At 42.9% G+C, this 18,890-nt stretch overlaps 1 protein-coding gene and 1 long non-coding RNA gene across 2 annotated transcripts; one reads left to right on the forward strand and one right to left on the reverse strand.

Moving 5' to 3' along the window:
* The first annotated feature begins 1,269 nt into the window (after nucleotides 1–1,269).
* LOC127909638 (uncharacterized) lies at nucleotides 1,270–3,110 on the forward strand. Its single transcript, XR_008072236.1, has 4 exons — nucleotides 1,270–1,334; nucleotides 1,538–1,849; nucleotides 2,630–2,863; nucleotides 3,059–3,110. It is a non-coding gene; the product is annotated as an uncharacterized LOC127909638 (long non-coding RNA).
* Nucleotides 3,111–5,174: 2,064 nt separating this feature from the next.
* Nucleotides 5,175–17,674, reverse strand: LOC118371457 (protein LBH-like). The gene is made up of 4 exons (XM_052471338.1): nucleotides 17,375–17,674; nucleotides 10,467–10,571; nucleotides 6,290–6,458; nucleotides 5,175–5,975 (listed from the first exon to the last, which is right to left on the reverse strand). Exons 2-4 carry the CDS (start codon nucleotides 10,551–10,553, stop codon nucleotides 5,920–5,922), a joined length of 312 nt encoding a protein of 103 aa, XP_052327298.1. The 5' UTR covers nucleotides 10,554–10,571; nucleotides 17,375–17,674; the 3' UTR covers nucleotides 5,175–5,919.
* Nucleotides 17,675–18,890: the final 1,216 nt, after the last annotated feature.

Here is an 18,890-nt window from a genome sequence, read left to right on the forward strand (position 1 = left end):
CACTCTGCACTCCAACAAAGAGAACTAAGTTCAGTTTGAACCACTACGATCAACATCTCAGTGCAATTCTGCCATTTAAAATTTCACATGAATTGGCAAGCTTCAATTCCATTCTCAGAAACACTCAACCAACCAAAATGCAGAATAAATATATAAATATCTTCTTCACAAGCGTTTATCACAAATAGCCAGGTACAGTATCTTGCGTTATCTTGCGTTATGTTATGTTAAAATAAATATTTTAATCAATAAAGATCCAAAATAATGTATAACAAATAACAAACATGTATTTTAATAAACAGAAGTATAGCAGTGAATTGTTGTTTGTTTTTTCGACAATAAGAAACCAGTCATTACTGTTACCGTAAACATTCTGGAAGATTAACATGTCAGTTGTCATAAGTGGGGCATTCTGGAAGGTTCACATGTCAGTTGTCATAAGTGGAACATTCTGGAAGATTCACATGTCAGTTGTCATAAGTGGAACATTCTGGAAGATTCACATGTCAGTTGTCATAAGTGGGGCATTCTGGAAGGTTCACATGTCAGTTGTCATAAGTGGGCCATTCTGGAAGATTCACATGTCAGTTGTCATAAGTGGAACATTCTGGAAGGTTCACATGTCAGTTGTCATAAGTGGGGCATTCTGGAAGGTTCCAATGTCAGTTGTCCTAAGTGGAGCATTCTGGAAGGTTCACATGTCAGTTGTCATAAGTGGGGCATTCTGGAAGATTCACATGTCAGTCGTCATAAGTGGGGCATTCTGGAAGGTTCACATGTCAGTTGTCATAAGTGGGGCATTCTGGAAGGTTCACATGTCAGTTGTCATAAGTGGGGCATTCTGGAAGGTTCACATGTCAGTTGTCATAAGTGGAGCATTCTGGAAGGTTCACATGTCAGTTGTCATAAGTGGGGCATTCTGGAAGGTTCACATGTCAGTTGTCATAAGTGGAGCATTCTGGAAGGTTCACATGTCAGTTGTCATAAGTGGGGCATTCTGGAAGGTTCTGGATAAGTGGAGCATTCACATGTCAGTTGTCATAAGTGGGGCATTCTGGAAGGTTCACATGTCAGTTGTCATAAGTGGGGCATTCTGGAAGATTCACATGTCAGTTATCATAAGTGGGGCATTCTGGAAGGTTCTCATGTCAGTTGTCATAAGTGGGGCATTCTGGATGGTTCTCATGTCGGATGTCATGGGTGACGCATTCTGGGAGGGTCTCATGTCAGTTTTGAGAAGAGGAGTATTCTGGAAGGTTCACATGTCAGTTGTCATAAGTGGGGCATTCTGGAAGGTTCACATGTCAGTTGTCATAAGTGGGGCATTCTGGAAGGTTCACATGTCAGTTATTTTCGTGTCATAAGTGGGGCATTCTGGAAGGTTCACATGTTAGTTGTCATAAGTGGGGCATTCTGGAAGATTCACATGTCAGTTGTCATAAGTGGGGCATTCTGGATGATTCACATGTCAGTTGTCATAAGTGGGGCATTCTGGAAGATTCACATGTCAGTTGTCATAAGTGGAACATTCTGGAAGGTTCACATGTCAGTTGTCATAAGTGGAGCATTCTGGAAGGTTCACATGTCAGTTGTCATAAGTGGGGCATTCTGGAAGGTTCACATGTCAGTTGTCATAAGTGGAGCATTCTGGAAGGTTCACATGTCAGTTGTCATAAGTGGGGCATTCTGGAAGGTTCACATGTCAGTTGTCATAAGTGGAGCATTCTGGAAGGTTCACATGTCAGTTGTCATAAGTGGGGCATTCTGGAAGGTTCACATGTCAGTTGTCATAAGTGGGGCATTCTGGAAGATTCACATGTCAGTTGTCATAAGTGGGGCATTCTGGAAGGTTCACATGTCAGTTGTCATAAGTGGAGCATTCTGGAAGGTTCACATGTCAGTTGTCATAAGTGGGGCATTCTGGAAGGTTCACATGTCAGTTGTCATAAGTGGAGCATTCTGGAAGGTTCACATGTCAGTTGTCATAAGTGGGGCATTCTGGAAGGTTCACATGTCAGTTGTCATAAGTGGGGCATTCTGGAAGGTTCACATGTCAGTTGTCATAAGTGGGGCATTCTGGAAGGTTCACATGTCAGTTGTCATAAGTGGGGCATTCTGGAAGATTCACATGTCAGTTGTCATAAGTGGGGCATTCTGGATGATTCACATGTCAGTTGTCATAAGTGGGGCATTCTGGAAGATTCACATGTCAGTTGTCATAAGTGGAACATTCTGGAAGGTTCACATGTCAGTTGTCATAAGTGGAACATTCTGGAAGGTTCACATGTCAGTTGTCATAAGTGGAACATTCTGGAAGGTTCACATGTCAGTTGTCATAAGTGGGGCATTCTGGAAGGTTCACATGTCAGTTGTCATAAGTGGAACATTCTGGAAGGTTCACATGTCAGTTGTCATAAGTGGGGCATTCTGGAAGGTTCACATCTCAGTTGTCATAAGTGGGGCATTCTGGAAGATTCACATGTCAGTTGTCATAAGTGGGGCATTCTGGAAGATTCACATGTCAGTTGTCATAAGTGGAGCATTCTGGAAGGTTCACATGTCAGTTGTCATAAGTAGGGCATTCTGGAAGGTTCACATGTCAGTTGTCATAAGTGGAGCATTCTGGAAGGTTCACATGTCAGTTGTCATAAGTGGGGCATTCTGGAAGGTTCACATGTCAGTTGTCATAAGTGGAGCATTCTGGAAGGTTCACATGTCAGTTGTCATAAGTGGGCCATTCTGGAAGATTCACATGTCAGTTGTCATAAGTGGGGCATTCTGGAAGGTTCACATGTCAGTTGTCATAAGTGGGGCATTCTGGAAGGTTCACATGTCAGTTGTCATAAGTGGAGCATTCTGGAAGGTTCACATGTCAGTTGTCATAAGTGGAGCATTCTGGAAGGTTCACATGTCAGTTGTCATAAGTGGGGCATTCTGGAAGATTCACATGTCAGTTGTCATAAGTGGGGCATTCTGGAAGATTCACATGTCAGTTGTCATAAGTGGGGCATTCTGGAAGGTTCACATGTCAGTTGTCATAAGTGGGGCATTCTGGAAGGTTCACATGTCAGTTGTCATAAGTGGGCCATTCTGGAAGATTCACATGTCAGTTGTCTTAAGTGGGGCATTCTGGAAGGTTCACATGTCAGTTGTCATAAGTGGGGCATTCTGGAAGGTTCACATGTCAGTTGTCATAAGTGGAGCATTCTGGAAGGTTCACATGTCAGTTGTCATAAGTGGGGCATTCTGGAAGGTTCACATGTCAGTTGTCATAAGTGGGGCATTCTGGAAGGTTCACATGTCAGTTGTCATAAGTGGGGCATTCTGGAAGATTCACATGTCAGTTGTCATAAGTGGAATCTTGGTTAAAAACCAGCTATAAAGTCAAAAGACTTTAAGTAGACATGAAAAGACTAAGTAGACATGAAAAGACTAAGTAGACATGAAAAGACTAAGTAGACATGAAAAGACTAAGTAGACATGAAAAGACTAAGTAGACATGAAAAGACTTTAAGTAAACATGAAAAGACTAAGTAGACATGAAAAGACTAAGTAGACATGAAAAGACTAAGTAGACATGAAAAGACTAAGTAGACATGAAAAGACTAAGTAGACATGAAAAGACTAAGTAGACATGAAAAGACTAAGTAGACATGAAAAGACTTTAAGTAAACATGAAAAGACTAAGTAGACATGAAAAGACTAAGTAGACATGAAAAGACTAAGTAGACATGAAAAGACTAAGTAGACATGAAAAGACTTTAAGTAAACATGAAAAGACTAAGTAGACATGAAAAGACTAAGTAGACATGAAAAGACTAAGTAGACATGAAAAGACTAAGTAGACATGAAAAGACTAAGTAGACATGAAAAGACTAAGTAGACATGAAAAGACTAAGTAAACATGAAAAGACTTTAAGTAAACATGAAAAGACTAAGTAGACATGAAAAGACTAAGTAGACATGAAAAGACTAAGTAGACATGAAAAGACTAAGTAGACATGAAAAGACTAAGTAGACATGAAAAGACTAAGTAGACATGAAAAGACTAAGTAGACATGAAAAGACTAAGTAGACATGAATGGTCAATTCTGGTTTCGTGTACAGTAGCTACAGTATATACCCAGGCTAATGTGTTTCAGCTAACGGGCTGTAATAGGTTAATATCCCACACATTTACATGTGATACAGTGAATAAGTGGGATAATAAAACTGTTGCAAAATGTTTGAAAAATATCAAATTGTAATTAGAGAGGGAAATGAATTCAATATTTGAAAACAATACAAAATAAATGTGCACTCCCATAGAACATTAATACAGTTCTTATGCGTTGAGAAAAATAAAAACACCACTTCGGTATCTAAAGTGCTTTGGTATCTACGTTTGTGCATGTGTTGCAATGCATTTTAAAGGGTGTGAGCGAGATGTTTTTGTGTGAATTCTTGAAATGTAACCATTATATCAGACTCCAAACTATACTGAAAAAATATATTAACGCAACATGCAACTATTTCAATGATTTTACTGAGTTACAGTTCATATAAGGAAATCTGTCAATTGAAATAAATTCATTAGGCCGTAATCTATGGATATCACATGACTGGGCAGGGGTGCAGCCATGGGTGGGCCTGGGGGGGGGGCATAGGCCCACCGAGGCCAAGGAGCCAGGCCCACCCACTAGGGAGCGAACACTCCTCAGTTTCATCAGCTGTCTGGGTGGCTGGTCTCAGATGATCCCGCAGGAGAAGAAGCCGGTTGTGGAGGTCCTGGGCTGGCGTGGTTACACGTGGCCTGCGGTCGTCAGGCTTGTTGGATGTACTGCCAAATTTTTTAGAACAACGTTGTGCATGTGTAGTTTATGGTATAGAAATTAACATTAAATTCTCTGGCAACAGCTCTGGTGGACATTCCTGCATCTAGCATCCCAATTGCACGCTCCCTCAAAACTTAAGACGTCTGTGGCATTGTGTCGTGTGACAAAACTGAACATTCGCCTTTTATTTTCCCCAGCACTAGGTTCACCTGTGTAAAGATCATTCTGTTTAATGAACTTCTTGATATGCCACAACTGTCAGGTGGATGGATTATCTTGGCAAAGCAGAAATGTTCACTAACAGAGATGTAAACAAATTTGTCCACAAAATATGAGAGAAATAAACTTTTTGAGCGTATGGAAAATTTCTGGGATCTTTTATTTCAGCTCATGAAACATGGGACCAACACTTTCCATGTTGCGTTTATAAGTTTAATGAACAAAAACAATCCCAGACACGCTATGAAATTGGGCAAAATATTAAATAATAAAACCAGTTATGTGAAAGTTGTGTTTTTTCAAGTACATGTGCTTTGTAATACAATGATGCTTCAAATCCTGTTGTTTGAAAGGAAAACAAAACTGTAATAAGGACTAATAGATAATAACATGCATTTGAGCAGAAGCTGACAGCTATACAATGATGAATTCTCCTCTTCTAAGCTCACTGTGTAAATCTGTATATCTACAGTATACATACAGTTTTCATAAGAGTACAGTGTTCTAGACTTTGGTCTAAGATAGCCAGATACATTAACATTTTATATACCGAGGCGTTCCTGTCTTTAATTCCAATATCTTCAGATCACAGATAAACTCTGAAAGGGGTGTACTTAATAAAAATGGCATTGTGAAACATAAAAGTAAAACAAGCAACAATTGATTTACAGTAGCAAGCTACCCACTACGGTTTGGCACGTAAGAGCTATTTAAGACAATCGTGCAGGACTCGGCCCCACCAAGTGGTGTGGAGGTCTACCAATGTGTTGGCGGTTCTATTAATTAAGGGTTTAGCCTGAAGACCCTCCCTCCTCCTTGCTGCTGTTCCTCATAGAGAAACTCACTGTGAACGGCTGGAATGGTGCCAGCACTGCGAGAGTCAGTTTTAAACTCCTCCCATCATTCTGTCAACTTGCTCTTCGTCTTCGGGCTGTTCTCCACCTGCCACCAACACACATATTTAAATACATTCCATTTGGATAGCTACATTTTGCTTACAGCCCCCCCCAACCCCCCTGACTACAACCTACAAGCTCCTAGTCTTTTCCAGTATTCCGAATCACAAACCTCAATACTATTGAATAGTTTTACAATGTTCTAAACTTCATTAGGCACAGCAAGTAAGAGTTCCTCAGGTCCTCTCTTTTGTCTGAAGTTTGCTTCAGAAAAATAAACTGATTCTATTCTATTGTCTCCTGGAGAGCCCTCCTGGTTTTCACATCTCTTGGCTGTAAATAGATTTTAGTGGTTCTCACCTACTGCCTGGGCCTCAACCTCTCCGGAGTCGTCGTCAGGGGAACTGGGGTCATCAGGGGGCCAACGGAGCTCGCCACTCTCCACCTCCCCACTCTCGGAGGGCTCCACCACGATGGACGGAAGCCGCTTCGACAGTTTGGGGAACCGCTCGTGGGTGTCCGGAAAGATCTGGAAACACAATCACGTCGGGGTAACCAAAGAATAAGGGGAAGATCTGGGAAACAGGGTAAGGGTTGGGGTGTACTGAACAGAACTGAATTCAACACTGAATTGCTAGTAAAGCCAATCCTGTTGGTAACATCTGAGACATTGATGGAGTAGGATCAGGTTAACCCTAGATTATATGCTCAGTTTAGTGTTTTGTGGCATCCAACAAATGTGTAATTTACCAAGTAGTCCCCAAGGGCTCAAAACACATTCCAGAGAAAAGACAGCATGACTAATCATGCCACAAGATGATGCTCAGTGAGAGAGGTAAGGAGATTTGGCTAGTGACTTGAATGGGAAACTATGTTTTCCACTTCCTCCCCCCCTGATTGACATTTCCCGCTAGTCTAAAACGGTATTTAAAGCTTTGAAATGGATGCTGGGGTAACGAGGCTCTTTGCATTAGCTGCAAGCCGCAAGTGTCACTTCTATCTAAAAAATCTCGGGCCTCTGAAGAGCTCGAGCCGACGAGAGGATGTATTACACAATTTGTGCAAGGCGCGATTACTTCCATAGGACCACTGTGTGGGGGGATTACTTCCATAGGACCACTGTGTGGGGGGATTACTTCCATAGGACCACTGAGTGGGGGGATTACTTCCATAGGACCACTGTGTGGGGGGATTACTTCCACAACACCACTGAGTGGGGGGATTACTTCCATAACACCACTGTGTGGGGGATTACTTCCATAACACCACTGTGTGGGGGGATTACTTCCATAACACCACTGTGTGGGGGGATTACTTCCATAACACCACTGTGTGGGGGATTACTTCCATAACACCACTGTGTGGGGGGATTACTTCCATAACACCACTGAGTGGGGGGATTACTTCCATAACACCACTGAGTGGGGGGATTACTTCCATAACACCACTGAGTGGGGGGATTACTTCCATAACACCACTGAGTGTGGGGGGATTACTTCCATAACACCACTGTGTGGGGGGATTACTTCCATAACACCACTGTGTGGGGGGATTACTTCCATAACACCACTGAGTGGGGGGATTACTTCCATAACACCACTGTGTGGGGGGATTACTTCCATAACACCACTGAGTGGGGGGATTACTTCCATAACACCACTGTGTGGGGGATTACTTCCATAACACCACTGAGTGGGGGATTACTTCCATAACACCACTGAGTGGGGGATTACTTCCATAACACCACTGTGTGTGGGGGGGGGGATTACTTCCATAACACCACTGTGTGGGGGGATTACTTCCATAACACCACTGAGTGGGGGGATTACTTCCATAACACCACTGTGTGGGGGGATTACTTCCATAACACCACTGTGTGTGGGGGGATTACTTCCACAACACCACTGTGTGTGTGTGTGGGGGATTACTTCCATAACACCACTGTGTGGGGGGATTACTCCATAACACCACTGTGGGGGGATTACTTCCATAACACCACTGTGTGGGGGACTTCCATAACACCACTGTGGGGGGATTACTTCCATAACACCACTGTGTGGGGGATTACTTCCATAACACCACTGTGGGGGGGATTACTTCCATAACACCACTGTGTGGGGGATTACTTCCATAACACCACTGTGGGGGGATTACTTCCATAACACCACTGTGTGGGGGGATTACTTCCATAACACCACTGTGTGGGGGATTAATTACTTCCATAACACCACTGTGTGTGGGGGATTACTTCCATAACACCACTGTGGGGGGATTACTTCCATAACACCACTGTGTGGGGGGATTACTTCCATAACACCACTGTGTGTTACTTCCATAACACCACTGTGGGGGGATTACTTCCATAACACCACTGTGGGGGGGATTACTTCCATAACACCACTGTGTGGGGGGATTACTTCCATAACACCACTGTGGGGGGATTACTTCCATAACACCACTGTGGGGGGATTACTTCCATAACACCACTGTGTGGGGGGATTACTTCCATAACACCACTGTGGGGGGGGATTACTTCCATAACACCACTGTGTGGGGGGGGATTACTTCCATAACACCACTGTGTGGGGGGGGATTACTTCCATAACACCACTGTGTGGGGGGGTGATTACTTCCATAACACCACTGTGGGGGGGGGATTACTTCCATAACACCACTGTGTGGGGGGGGATTACTTCCATAACACCACTGTGGGGGGATTACTTCCATAACACCACTGTGTGTGGGGGGATTACTTCCATAACACCACTGTGTGGGGGGATTACTTCCATAACACCACTGTGTGGGGGATTACTTCCATAACACCACTGTGTGTGGGGGGGGATTACTTCCATAACACCACTGTGTGGGGGATTACTTCCATAACACCACTGTGGGGGGATTACTTCCATAACACCACTGTGTGGGGGGGGATTACTTCCATAACACCACTGTGGGGGGGATTACTTCCATTACACCACTGTGTGTGGGGGATTACTTCCATAACACCACTGTGTGTGGGGGGATTACTTCCATTACACCACTGTGTGTGGGGGGGGATTACTTCCATAACACCACTGTGTGTGGGGGGGGATTACTTCCATTACACCACTGTGTGTGGGGGGGGATTACTTCCATAACACCACTATGTGTGGGGGGGGATTACTTCCATTACACCACTGTGTGTGGGGGGGGATTACTTCCATAACACCGCTGTGTGGGGGGATTACTTCCATAACACCACTGTGTGGGGGGATTACTTCCATAACACCACTGTGTGGGGGGGATTACTTCCATAACACCTGCATCTGCATAGGGGGCAAGCTGGTTGGCTGAGAAAGTAACAGTTTGCCCCTGGATTAGCTGCCATCTCTTACTTGAGAGATTTCACTGGCTTTAGACAATGAATTGAGCCAAATCCATAAAGACCCTACATGCACATGGCCTTCTAAAAGTAATGACACACATTTACTTTACTTTGGAGTCACAACAGAGAAGCCAGTTCTTTGGAGGTACCTTTGAAGTCAATGGGTCTTTGAAGTCACTGGGTCATACAAGTCACTGGGTCTTTGAAGTCACTGGGTCGTACAAGTCACTGGGTCATACAAGTCAATGGGTCTTTGAAGTCACTGGGTCGTACAAGTCACTGGGTCTTTGAAGTCACTGGGTCGTACAAGTCACTGGGTCATACAAGTCAATGGGTCTTTGAAGTCACTGGGTCGTACAAGTCACTGGGTCATACAAGTCAATGGGTCTTTGAAGTCACTGGGTCGTACAAGTCACTGGGTCTTTGAAGTCACTGGGTCGTACTAGTCACTGGGTCTTTGACGTCACTGGGTCGTACAAGTCACTGGGTCTTTGAAGTCACTGGGTAGTACTAGTCACTGGGTCTTTGACGTCACTGGGTCGTACAAGTCACTGGGTCTTTGAAGTCAATGGGTCTTTGAAATCACTGGGTCATACAAGTCACTGGGTCTTTGGAGTCACTGGGTCGTACAAGTCACTAGGTCTTTGAAGTCACTTGGTCTTTGAAGTCACTGGGTCTTTGAAGTCACTGAGTTTGAAGTCACTGAGTTTGAAGTCACTGGGTCTTTGAAGTCACTGGGTCTTCACTGTAAAAAGTTAGCAGAAATCAGATGGGATTTTTTTCCAGAGGATGAGAGGGGGATGAAAGGGGAGGCTGTGATGGAGGTGCAGTCAGAAATAGCCTTGCTGTCAGTTTAGAGCAATGGAGGGACATTTGCACTTGTCATGGGTCTACAGGGAAGGAGAGAGAAGAGAGAGATCTGAGAGAGTGACATGGAGTATGTGTGTGTGTGTGTGTGTGTGTGTGTGTGTGTGTGTGTGTGTGTGTGTGTGTGTGTGTGTGTGTGTGTGTGTGTGTGTGTGTGTGCGTGCGTGCGTGCGTGCGTGCGTGCGTGCGTGCGTGTGTGTGCACGTGTTGCTCATCATTTGTTTGTGCATGTACACGATGTTTATGTTGTGCTGTAGTGTGTGTTGTTGGTTTTAGTTTTTTTGTGTCTGTTTGAATTAGTCCCACCTGAAAGGATATGCCCTCGTCTGCTGGGGCACCTCCGACGGTGAAGTCTCCCACCGTCGAATCACAGGTGTTCATCACTTCTGTCATCCCGTCAGTAAGCCTCGCCTTCACCCAAACCAAAACAAAAAGAAAGGCGGACATTTTCTCAGTACAGTAACAAAGCCATAAAGTACGGCCCCGTTACAAACCAAACATCCCTACAACTAGTCCCAAGGGCTTAACAGGTGTGAACAATATTGGCAGGGATTTTTCTAATCTGTTTTTTTTTTCTTCGGGTTGCATACATTTATTTTAGAGATGGAAAAATAATTTCATTGTAAACTTAAACCACGAACTAGATACAAATAATGTAGAAAATATAATGCTGCTATATATGATCCTTGAGAACTAACAATCACCTAAATAAAAGCTAGACAGTTTGAGGGTAAGAACACAGCATTAGCCATGGCAAAATGTATGAAATTGCAGGAAATTAGCTTTGAAACTGTAACATTTTATTTCAGCTTCATGGCAAAATGTGTAGAATTACAAGAAATTAGCATTGAAGCTGAAGAAAAAAAATCTGTAGAATTGCATGAAAATAGCTTTAAAAATGCTAAAAAATACAGTGCCAAGATGGAGCTTAATGACAGCCAATCATGCTCATGGGGAGCATGGGGGGGCATGCTCATTGCCACGCCCACCACCTAAGACCCTTTTTGATCTGCCAAAGAATAACTGTAATTGGGAAAGTCTATCTAGTACCATACTCCTGATTCCTATCCTATTCTGTTTTTAGCTGTGAGTCTCATCATAGCAAGATAGCACAAACCCGGGGCAAGTAATGAATGATTGGTTTGGAATTGGGCCTTTCTGTGTCAGTCATTAAGGCTGCGTTTACACAGGCAGCCCAGTTCTGATCTTTTGACTAACTGTTGGAAGAATATCTGATCTGATTGGTCAAAAGGCCAATTGGCGGAGATCAGAATTGGGCTGCCTGTGTAAACTCAGCCAATGTACACTTGCGTATTTTCATTTCTCATTTGCCAAAGAATGCTACAGGGCCTGATTCTGCTCATGCACCAACAAAATACTCTCAGCAAATTGGCAATGTGTTGCAAGAATGTTTACAAAAGGTTATGGGAAAGCTTGAGTTCAGGTAATGTCTGCTGCATGATATCACAGTATCATTAGATTGTGCTCTTGGTAAGCCGTCATTATAAATAAGAATGTATTCTTAACTGACTTGAATAGTTAAATAAAGGTTAAATAATTTAATGAGAATGTTACTTAACGTTTACCTAACATTTTGGAAATATCCTCCATTACAGCAGGTGGAGCTATGGGGGTAGCCAGTTCAAAGCTCAACCACACCATTTAGATTTTTGCTGTGTCCTAAAATGAACCTTGTGTGTCTAAATGATGTATACTTTACTTAATCTTTTTCCACTGAGTCTGTGCTACAGTCTTCACTGCTCTACTCGTGGCAAGAAAAATGTTCATTCAAACGAGCATTCTTTTTATAGAGAAGATGAGGGCGTGAGTTGGAGCATAATGTCTGACATGCTCCGGGGTGAAGTTTCCCCTAAGTACAGATCAAGGATCAGCTTCCTCTCCCCCAATCCTAACCTTAACCATTAGTGGGAGAAATGCTAAACTGACCCAAGATCAGTGAACTTCACCCTACTCTGTCTGACACCAGGAACAAGGATGCAACTGCTGCTGGGAATGTAAATAATTCAGGTTTAACATGTTCAACATTAAAATGAAGTTGTTCTGCTTCGGTGACAATAAGGGAACAGTTGTAGCCTTATTCCCTTTTGAGTTCTAGTTTCAGTCAGGAACGGAAAATCACTAGCATAGTGTGTGTTTCTTTCAAAACGATGCATTTTATCCAAGATAAAGATATTTCATAAAACTAAGCGGCACTGAGAACAGCTGGGGAAAAAACATACCTTATGTTTAGAACTTTCATCAAATAGTACATCCAACAAGTCTCTCCATATTCACTTCCACATTTTTACTTTGGTTGGAAAACTGATTTTTTTTTTGTGAACAATTGTTTTCATTGAGTCAATCAATTGGTACAACAAATGAAAAACAATACAATTGACCATTTTTAGGACAACCCCATCTTCCGCCTCATCCCTAGGAAAGTTTTATTTTTATGTTTATTTATACATTTTTTTATATAGCATTTAAAAAAAAAACTTTCACTAAAATATATGTGAACATGGTAACAAGTACAGTCTTATTTTTTTAGTCAATTGGCAAATCGATGACAGTAAACCGATCAATTAGGTGCCAGGGAGAAGAGAAAACCGGAAGACGGGCAGGAATAAACATCACACAAGCCCATCACTAACCCACCCATCAGCTAAGTGTTGTCTTCCATTTTACAACATGATTAGTTGAATCACGTGTGTTAAAGCTGAGCTGGAACAAAAGTGTACACGCACTGTTCTCCACACTTGACCTGAATGATGGCAAAAAAACGGATCCACAGTCCCATTAATAATCAGATGCTTTCGTCCAAAGCAGCTTTCAGTAAACACTTCAACGCGGAACGTGTACTGTAGTTCATGCAGCAAATGGGCTATTTATTAACACTGTTACCAGTGCCATGTTCAAACTCATTGCACCACGGGATCCTCACAGCCGTCAAACTACACAGAGCCACTCTTTTCCATGCTTTATGCTCTGGGTTATCGTATCTGATCGTTTGGACGTCTGGTAAGCATCAGAGCCATCATCAGTCCTAATACTAGTGTGTGTTTGTGTCTGTGTGTAAACGTGCGTGCACATGTGTGTGTTTGGTGGGGTGACTAATCTACTGCACACCCCCCCCTCTCCCCCAGCTGTTGCCACGGAGACATGGTGGGCGGTCAATAATCAAGATGTCTTTTATGAAAAAGTGCCATACTCCAAAGTGCCAGTGGGTGTTGATAGCGTAAGGATGTGTCTATTGTTTTGCCCAGTCCTAATAACAAAGAATAACCTTAGGGTTAGTCAGTTGTGACCAAACTGGGTTGGATTGGATGGTCTATAGGGGGCTGGAAGGGATCTATGTGGAGGAAAGGGCCAAAAACAGGACATATTTTATGGAAATGAGGTCCATACTCAAGAGGGTATGAATGGTGAGTGGGCAATTGGATGTGTGTGTGTGTGTGTGTGTGTGTGTGTGTGTGTGTGTGTGTGTGTGTGTGTGTGTGTGTGTGTGTGTGCGTGTGCGTGTGCGTGTGTGTGTGTGTGTGTGTGTGTGTGTGTGTGTGTGTGTGTGTGTGTGTGTGTGTGTGTGTGTGTGTGCGTGTGTGCGTGTGCGTGTGTGCGTGTGCAGTACTATAGCCCAAGAGAGCCACCTGTGACATAAGTGTTTGAGACAGGAGCCGAGCCCACAACAGTGACAGATTCTGAGATCCACATAATCAAAGTCACCACAGGTTTATGTACAGTACCTGTTACACAGCCCCAAGCACCCAGCCATTGCTCCCCTATCCTAGGATCAACCAGGCCCAGAATTAAAATGCATAACTCATCACACATAACATAGTCTCATCAAGGTTACAGTAAGAAGCTGGCTTGACATTCTAATTCAGTCAGCGCTTAGATCTCTGCCAAGAATCAACACTATGTCAATAGGGATGACTGAATATCAACCACATGTCAACGAAGCTCTTATTCGAAAGGGGAGTTAAACAAATATCCTGACTGTGGTGACTAAAGAGCCGAATGCACTTCTAGAAAGAATGTTCACCACATGGCCCAACCTGCCCCTTCATGCTATCTCTGTCATACTAATCCTGGCTTCTAATAGGCCTATAGACATTCTCATCCTGGCCTATAGACATTCTCATCCTGGCTTCTAATTGACCCATAGCCATTCTCACCCTGGCCCCTAATTGGTTTGTTTATGGATATACAGAGCATTCGGAAAGTATTCAGACCCTTGGACTTTTTCCACATTTTGTTACGTTACAGCCTTATTCTAAAATGGATTAAATGACATGTTTTCCTCAAAAATCTACACACAATACCCCATAATGACAAAGCGAAACAGGTTTTTAGACATTTTTACATATATTACATATATATATATATATATATATATATATGTATATATATATAAAACAGAAATACCTTATTTACATAAGTATTCAGACACTTTACTATGAAACTCGAAATTTCCAAAGACTCAAAGTTTCCACTGATCATCCTTGAATTGTTCCTACAACTTGATTGGAGTCCACCTGTGGTAAATTCAATTGATTGGACATGATTTGGAAAGGCACGCACCTGTCTGTATTATTGTCCCACAATTGACATTGCATGTCAGTGCAAAAACCAAGCCATGAGGTCATCGGAATTGTCCGTAGAGCTCTGAGACAGGATTGTCTCGAGGCACAGATCTAGGGAAGGGCAGCATTGAAGGTCCCCAAGAACACAGTAGCTTCCATCATTCTTAAATGGAAGAAGTTATGGAACCAGCAAGATTGTTTTTAGAGCTGGCCGCCCGGCCAAACTGAGCATTCGAGGGAGAAGGACGACCCTAAGCACACAGCCAAGAAAATGCAGGAGTGGCTTTGGGGCAAGTCTCTGAATGTCCTTGAGTGGCCCAGCCAGAGCCCGGACTTGAAACCAATCGAACATCTCTGGAAAGACCTGAAAATAGCTGTGCAGCAACTCTCCCCATCCAACCTGACAGAGCTTGAGAGGATCTGCAGAAAATAATGGGAGAAACTCCCCAAATACAGGTGTGCCAAGCTTGTAGCATCAGACCCAAAAATACTTGACGCTGTAATCGCTGCCAAAGGTGCTTCAACCAAGTACTGAGTAAAGGGTCTGAATAGTAAATGTGATATTTACATTTTTATTTTTAATATATTTGCAAAATATATATATATATTTTTTTGCTTCGTCATTATGGGGTATTGTATGTAGATCGAGGGGGGAAAACAACGTAATACATTTTAGAACAAGGCTGTAATGTAACAAAAATGTGGAACAATTCATATAGTGTCTCTGTGATAGAAGACAATGAATTAAAAGGAGAATTTCTCCAACTAATGTGGGCTGGCAATGGCGCTTATATTGCACACTTTATTATTGTGATTAGACTATAATCCAATTACAAATGCAGCACACCCTGCCGACATCAGAGCCCTTGTTAGCGCGTACCCTTCTCATCCGCGAGGTGTGAGTGGGACAAACAAAAAGAACTGGAGTGGGGGATCAAAGGTGCCATTTTCTATTGAAACAAAAGACCCCGCCTAAAACTCTCTGTGGGGGTGACATCATTAGAAAGGCTGTACGGTTGCGTTGATCAAACTATTTGCAGATAGATAACATGAATAAACTCAAATGTTATTATATTACAAAGACTAATTCGCTTGTTTCCTGTTCAAGTTAGCTTGCGTGTGTTTATGTGCATGTGTCTGTGTGTGTGTGTGTGTGTGTGTGTGTGTGTGTGTGTGTGTGTGTGTGTGTGTGTGTGTGTGTGTGTGTGTGTGTGTGTGTGTGTGTGTGTGTGTGTGTGTGTGTGTGCGTGTGTGCGTGTGCGTGTGTGTGTGTGTGTGTGTGTGGAACAAGATTTTTTCTGAGTATCCTTGATTGATTTTCCAACCCTTGTCCCCAGAGAGCGACAGGTTAAACGTCTCCAATTTGAGGGAGCCTTTGACGCAGTTAATTTCTCCTTTCCTCCAACAATACAAAGGCAAGTAAGGTGTAAGGCTAGTGATGCTAGTTTCACCTGCTCCCGGCAATATGGAAAACCATATCTATTCAAATCTATGGAAATGACACACGTAGCATCGTCCACCGCATTGCAAATTAGAGTTATCATTAACCAATGCTGAACAGGTCTTAGGGCCTCAAAACATCAGAGATTCAAAACTGACACTAAACTGATTTATCAAATGCATATGTTATGCATATTCTGCACATGGTATTGTTGCTTATGGGGATAAAAAAAAAAGTTTAAGGAAGTAGAACATTTTAAATAAAGGTCAAAGGTAATAGTGTACTATTCAGAAAACCACAGGTGCAGAGTTTGCACTTCTGAATTTTTTTACAAAAAAACCTTTCCATATGACAGACAGATGCTTCAATACTTGTGTGTTGCTTGAGATCTGGTTGTGTGTGGCCTGCGATCTGGTTGTGTGTGGCCTGAGATCTGGCTGTGTGTTGCCTGCGATCTGGCTGTGTGTGGCCTGAGATCTGGCTGTGTGTAGCCTGCGAGTCTGGCCTGAAGAGTGCGTGCAAGCGCCCAATTCATTGCCTGGCGCAATTCAAATCCATGCAAATGAGTGAAGTCTTTTCATTTCACAGTCAGATGTGAAACTAATGTCAAACTAGAAATAGCACTCAAGCTTGTAAACCCTCTTGTCAATATGCGTCTCTACCGACAGAACGTGTTAAGGCATGGCACGGTATATTACATAATCACGGATAACCATTGCCCAAAGGATCATACGAGTCGGTTCCATTGCCAGCTCGGTTGTGAAAATAGCCATGTTCCAAACTAAATGTCAGTACATTATAATGTGTCATAGATGTGTTTATATGTTTTTAGTAATTTATGATAATCTGCACATGGCTTCAAAAGTTACACAATGTATTTATATTTATAAATCACATACCGATCAACTACAGCCTACAATATACTATCAATTAATGATACTTAGATTATTGTCGTCTGTGTTCTACGTGCATTTTTATTATCTCTTAAAAAAACTATTTTAGCTTCCGTACATGGCTTTTGTGTATAGGGAAGCTCTCATGATAATGCTGTGGAATGGACAGTTGGACACAAGCCAAGCAGTGGAGAGCTTAAAAGGGCACGCACTACAAACTTGTGATTCTGCTTATAAGTATTGTTGCTGAAAATACGTATGGTTGAAAATAGGTCTAAGAAAAAACCGACCATCACTTACCTTTATCGAACGTTAATGTTATTCTATGGTCTTTATTTATCCGCGGATGATGTAGGCTACTCAGATATACAGAGTGGAGCTGTGGTCGCCTGTCTCCGAGTTGGTACAACAATAACGTTCGCTTGATTGTGTTTCTCTGTGAGCTTGCGGCTCGCCTCTTTGCTTACGGCGAAGTTCCGATTCCACTTTCCAGCGGAGGTAACAGCTTCAGGTCACTGGAGGACTGGAGCGTCTCCATGAGCGGTGTGAGTGTGTGCGCACACGGTTGGTATTTCTCACTCTCTGCGCGTGTCTCTCTGTCATGAGTAGGGCCGTGCACAGACCTTTTGGGGGGTATGTGCTCAACAAAAAAAAGGCACACCCCCAAAAAACAACAAACGCAGACTTGTTGAGCAATTATTACAAGAAGAGGGGAAAAAAGCGGCACAATCTGTTGAGTAACGCATTTTCCGAAACTATTTTGAACTGTAATAAAGACTGCACTTATTAACAACGACCAACACAATTCCAGTCAAAATAGATTTTGAGAAATACTGTATCCTTTTTTAATTATTTTTTTTAACCTTTATTTAACCAGGCAAGTCAGTTAAAGAACATATTCTTATTTTCAATTACGGCCTGGGAACAGTGGGTTAAATGCCTGTTCAGGGGCAGAACGACAGATTTGTCAGGGGTTTGAACTCACAACCTTCCAGTTACTAGTCCATCGCTCTAACCACAAGGCTACGCTGCCGCCCCTACCATGACTATATCCAACCCAACTCCATTTGTTGCCACTATCATGTATAGTGTAAAGTTGCCACTTTTCAAACTGTATTTGCCACATGCGGGGAATACAACAAGTGTAGACTTTACCATGAAATGGTTACTTTACAAGCCCTTAACCAACAGTGCAGTTCAAGAAGAAGAAAATATTTTCCAAGTTGGCTGAAATAAGAAGTAACGCAGCCATAAAAGTAACACAATAAGAATAACAATAAGGAGGCAATACTCCGGTTCTGCTTGCTGTATAACATTCTATAACTCGGGTGACTGGAGTCTCTCACATTTTTTGGGGCCTTCCTCTGACACCGCCTAGGTTGGAGGTCCTGGATGGCAGGAAGCTTGGCCCCAGTGATGTACTGGGCTGTTCGCACTACCCTCTGTAGAGCCTTAGGGTCAGATGCCGAGCAGATGCCATACCAGGCGGTGATGCAATCGGTCAGGATGCTCTTGATGGTGCAGCTGTAGAACCTTTTAAAGATCTGGGGGCCCATGCCAAATCTTTTCAGTCTCCTGAGGGGGAAAAGGTTTTGTCGCGCCCTCTTCATGACTGTCTTGGTATGTTTGGACCATGATAGTTTGTTGGTGATGTGGACACCAAGGAACTTGAAACTCTCGACCCGCTCCACTACAGCCTCGTTGATGTTAATGGGGGCCTGTTCGGCCCTTCTTTTCCTGTAGTCCACGATCAGCTCCTTTGTCTTGCTCACATTGAGGGAGAGAAGCTGTCCTGGTACCACACTACCAGTTCTCT

This window comes from Oncorhynchus keta, chromosome 19 (genome assembly GCF_023373465.1).
Source record: "Oncorhynchus keta strain PuntledgeMale-10-30-2019 chromosome 19, Oket_V2, whole genome shotgun sequence".
Classification (NCBI taxonomy): Eukaryota; Metazoa; Chordata; class Actinopteri; order Salmoniformes; family Salmonidae; genus Oncorhynchus; species Oncorhynchus keta.

What these genes read in the sequence shown, in the direction of transcription:
- LOC118371457 (XM_052471338.1), bottom strand. Translation starts at nt 10,553, where the DNA reads ATGACAGAAGTGATGAACACCTGTGATTCGACGGTGGGAGACTTCACC. An exon ending in ACGAGGGCATATCCTTTCAG is followed by an intron (nt 6,459 to 10,466) that starts GTGGGACTAATT and finishes TTGTGTTTCCAG; the next exon opens with ATCTTTCCGGACACCCACGA. An exon ending in GGTTGAGGCCCAGGCAGTAG is followed by an intron (nt 5,976 to 6,289) that starts GTGAGAACCACT and finishes TGTTGGTGGCAG; the next exon opens with GTGGAGAACAGCCCGAAGAC.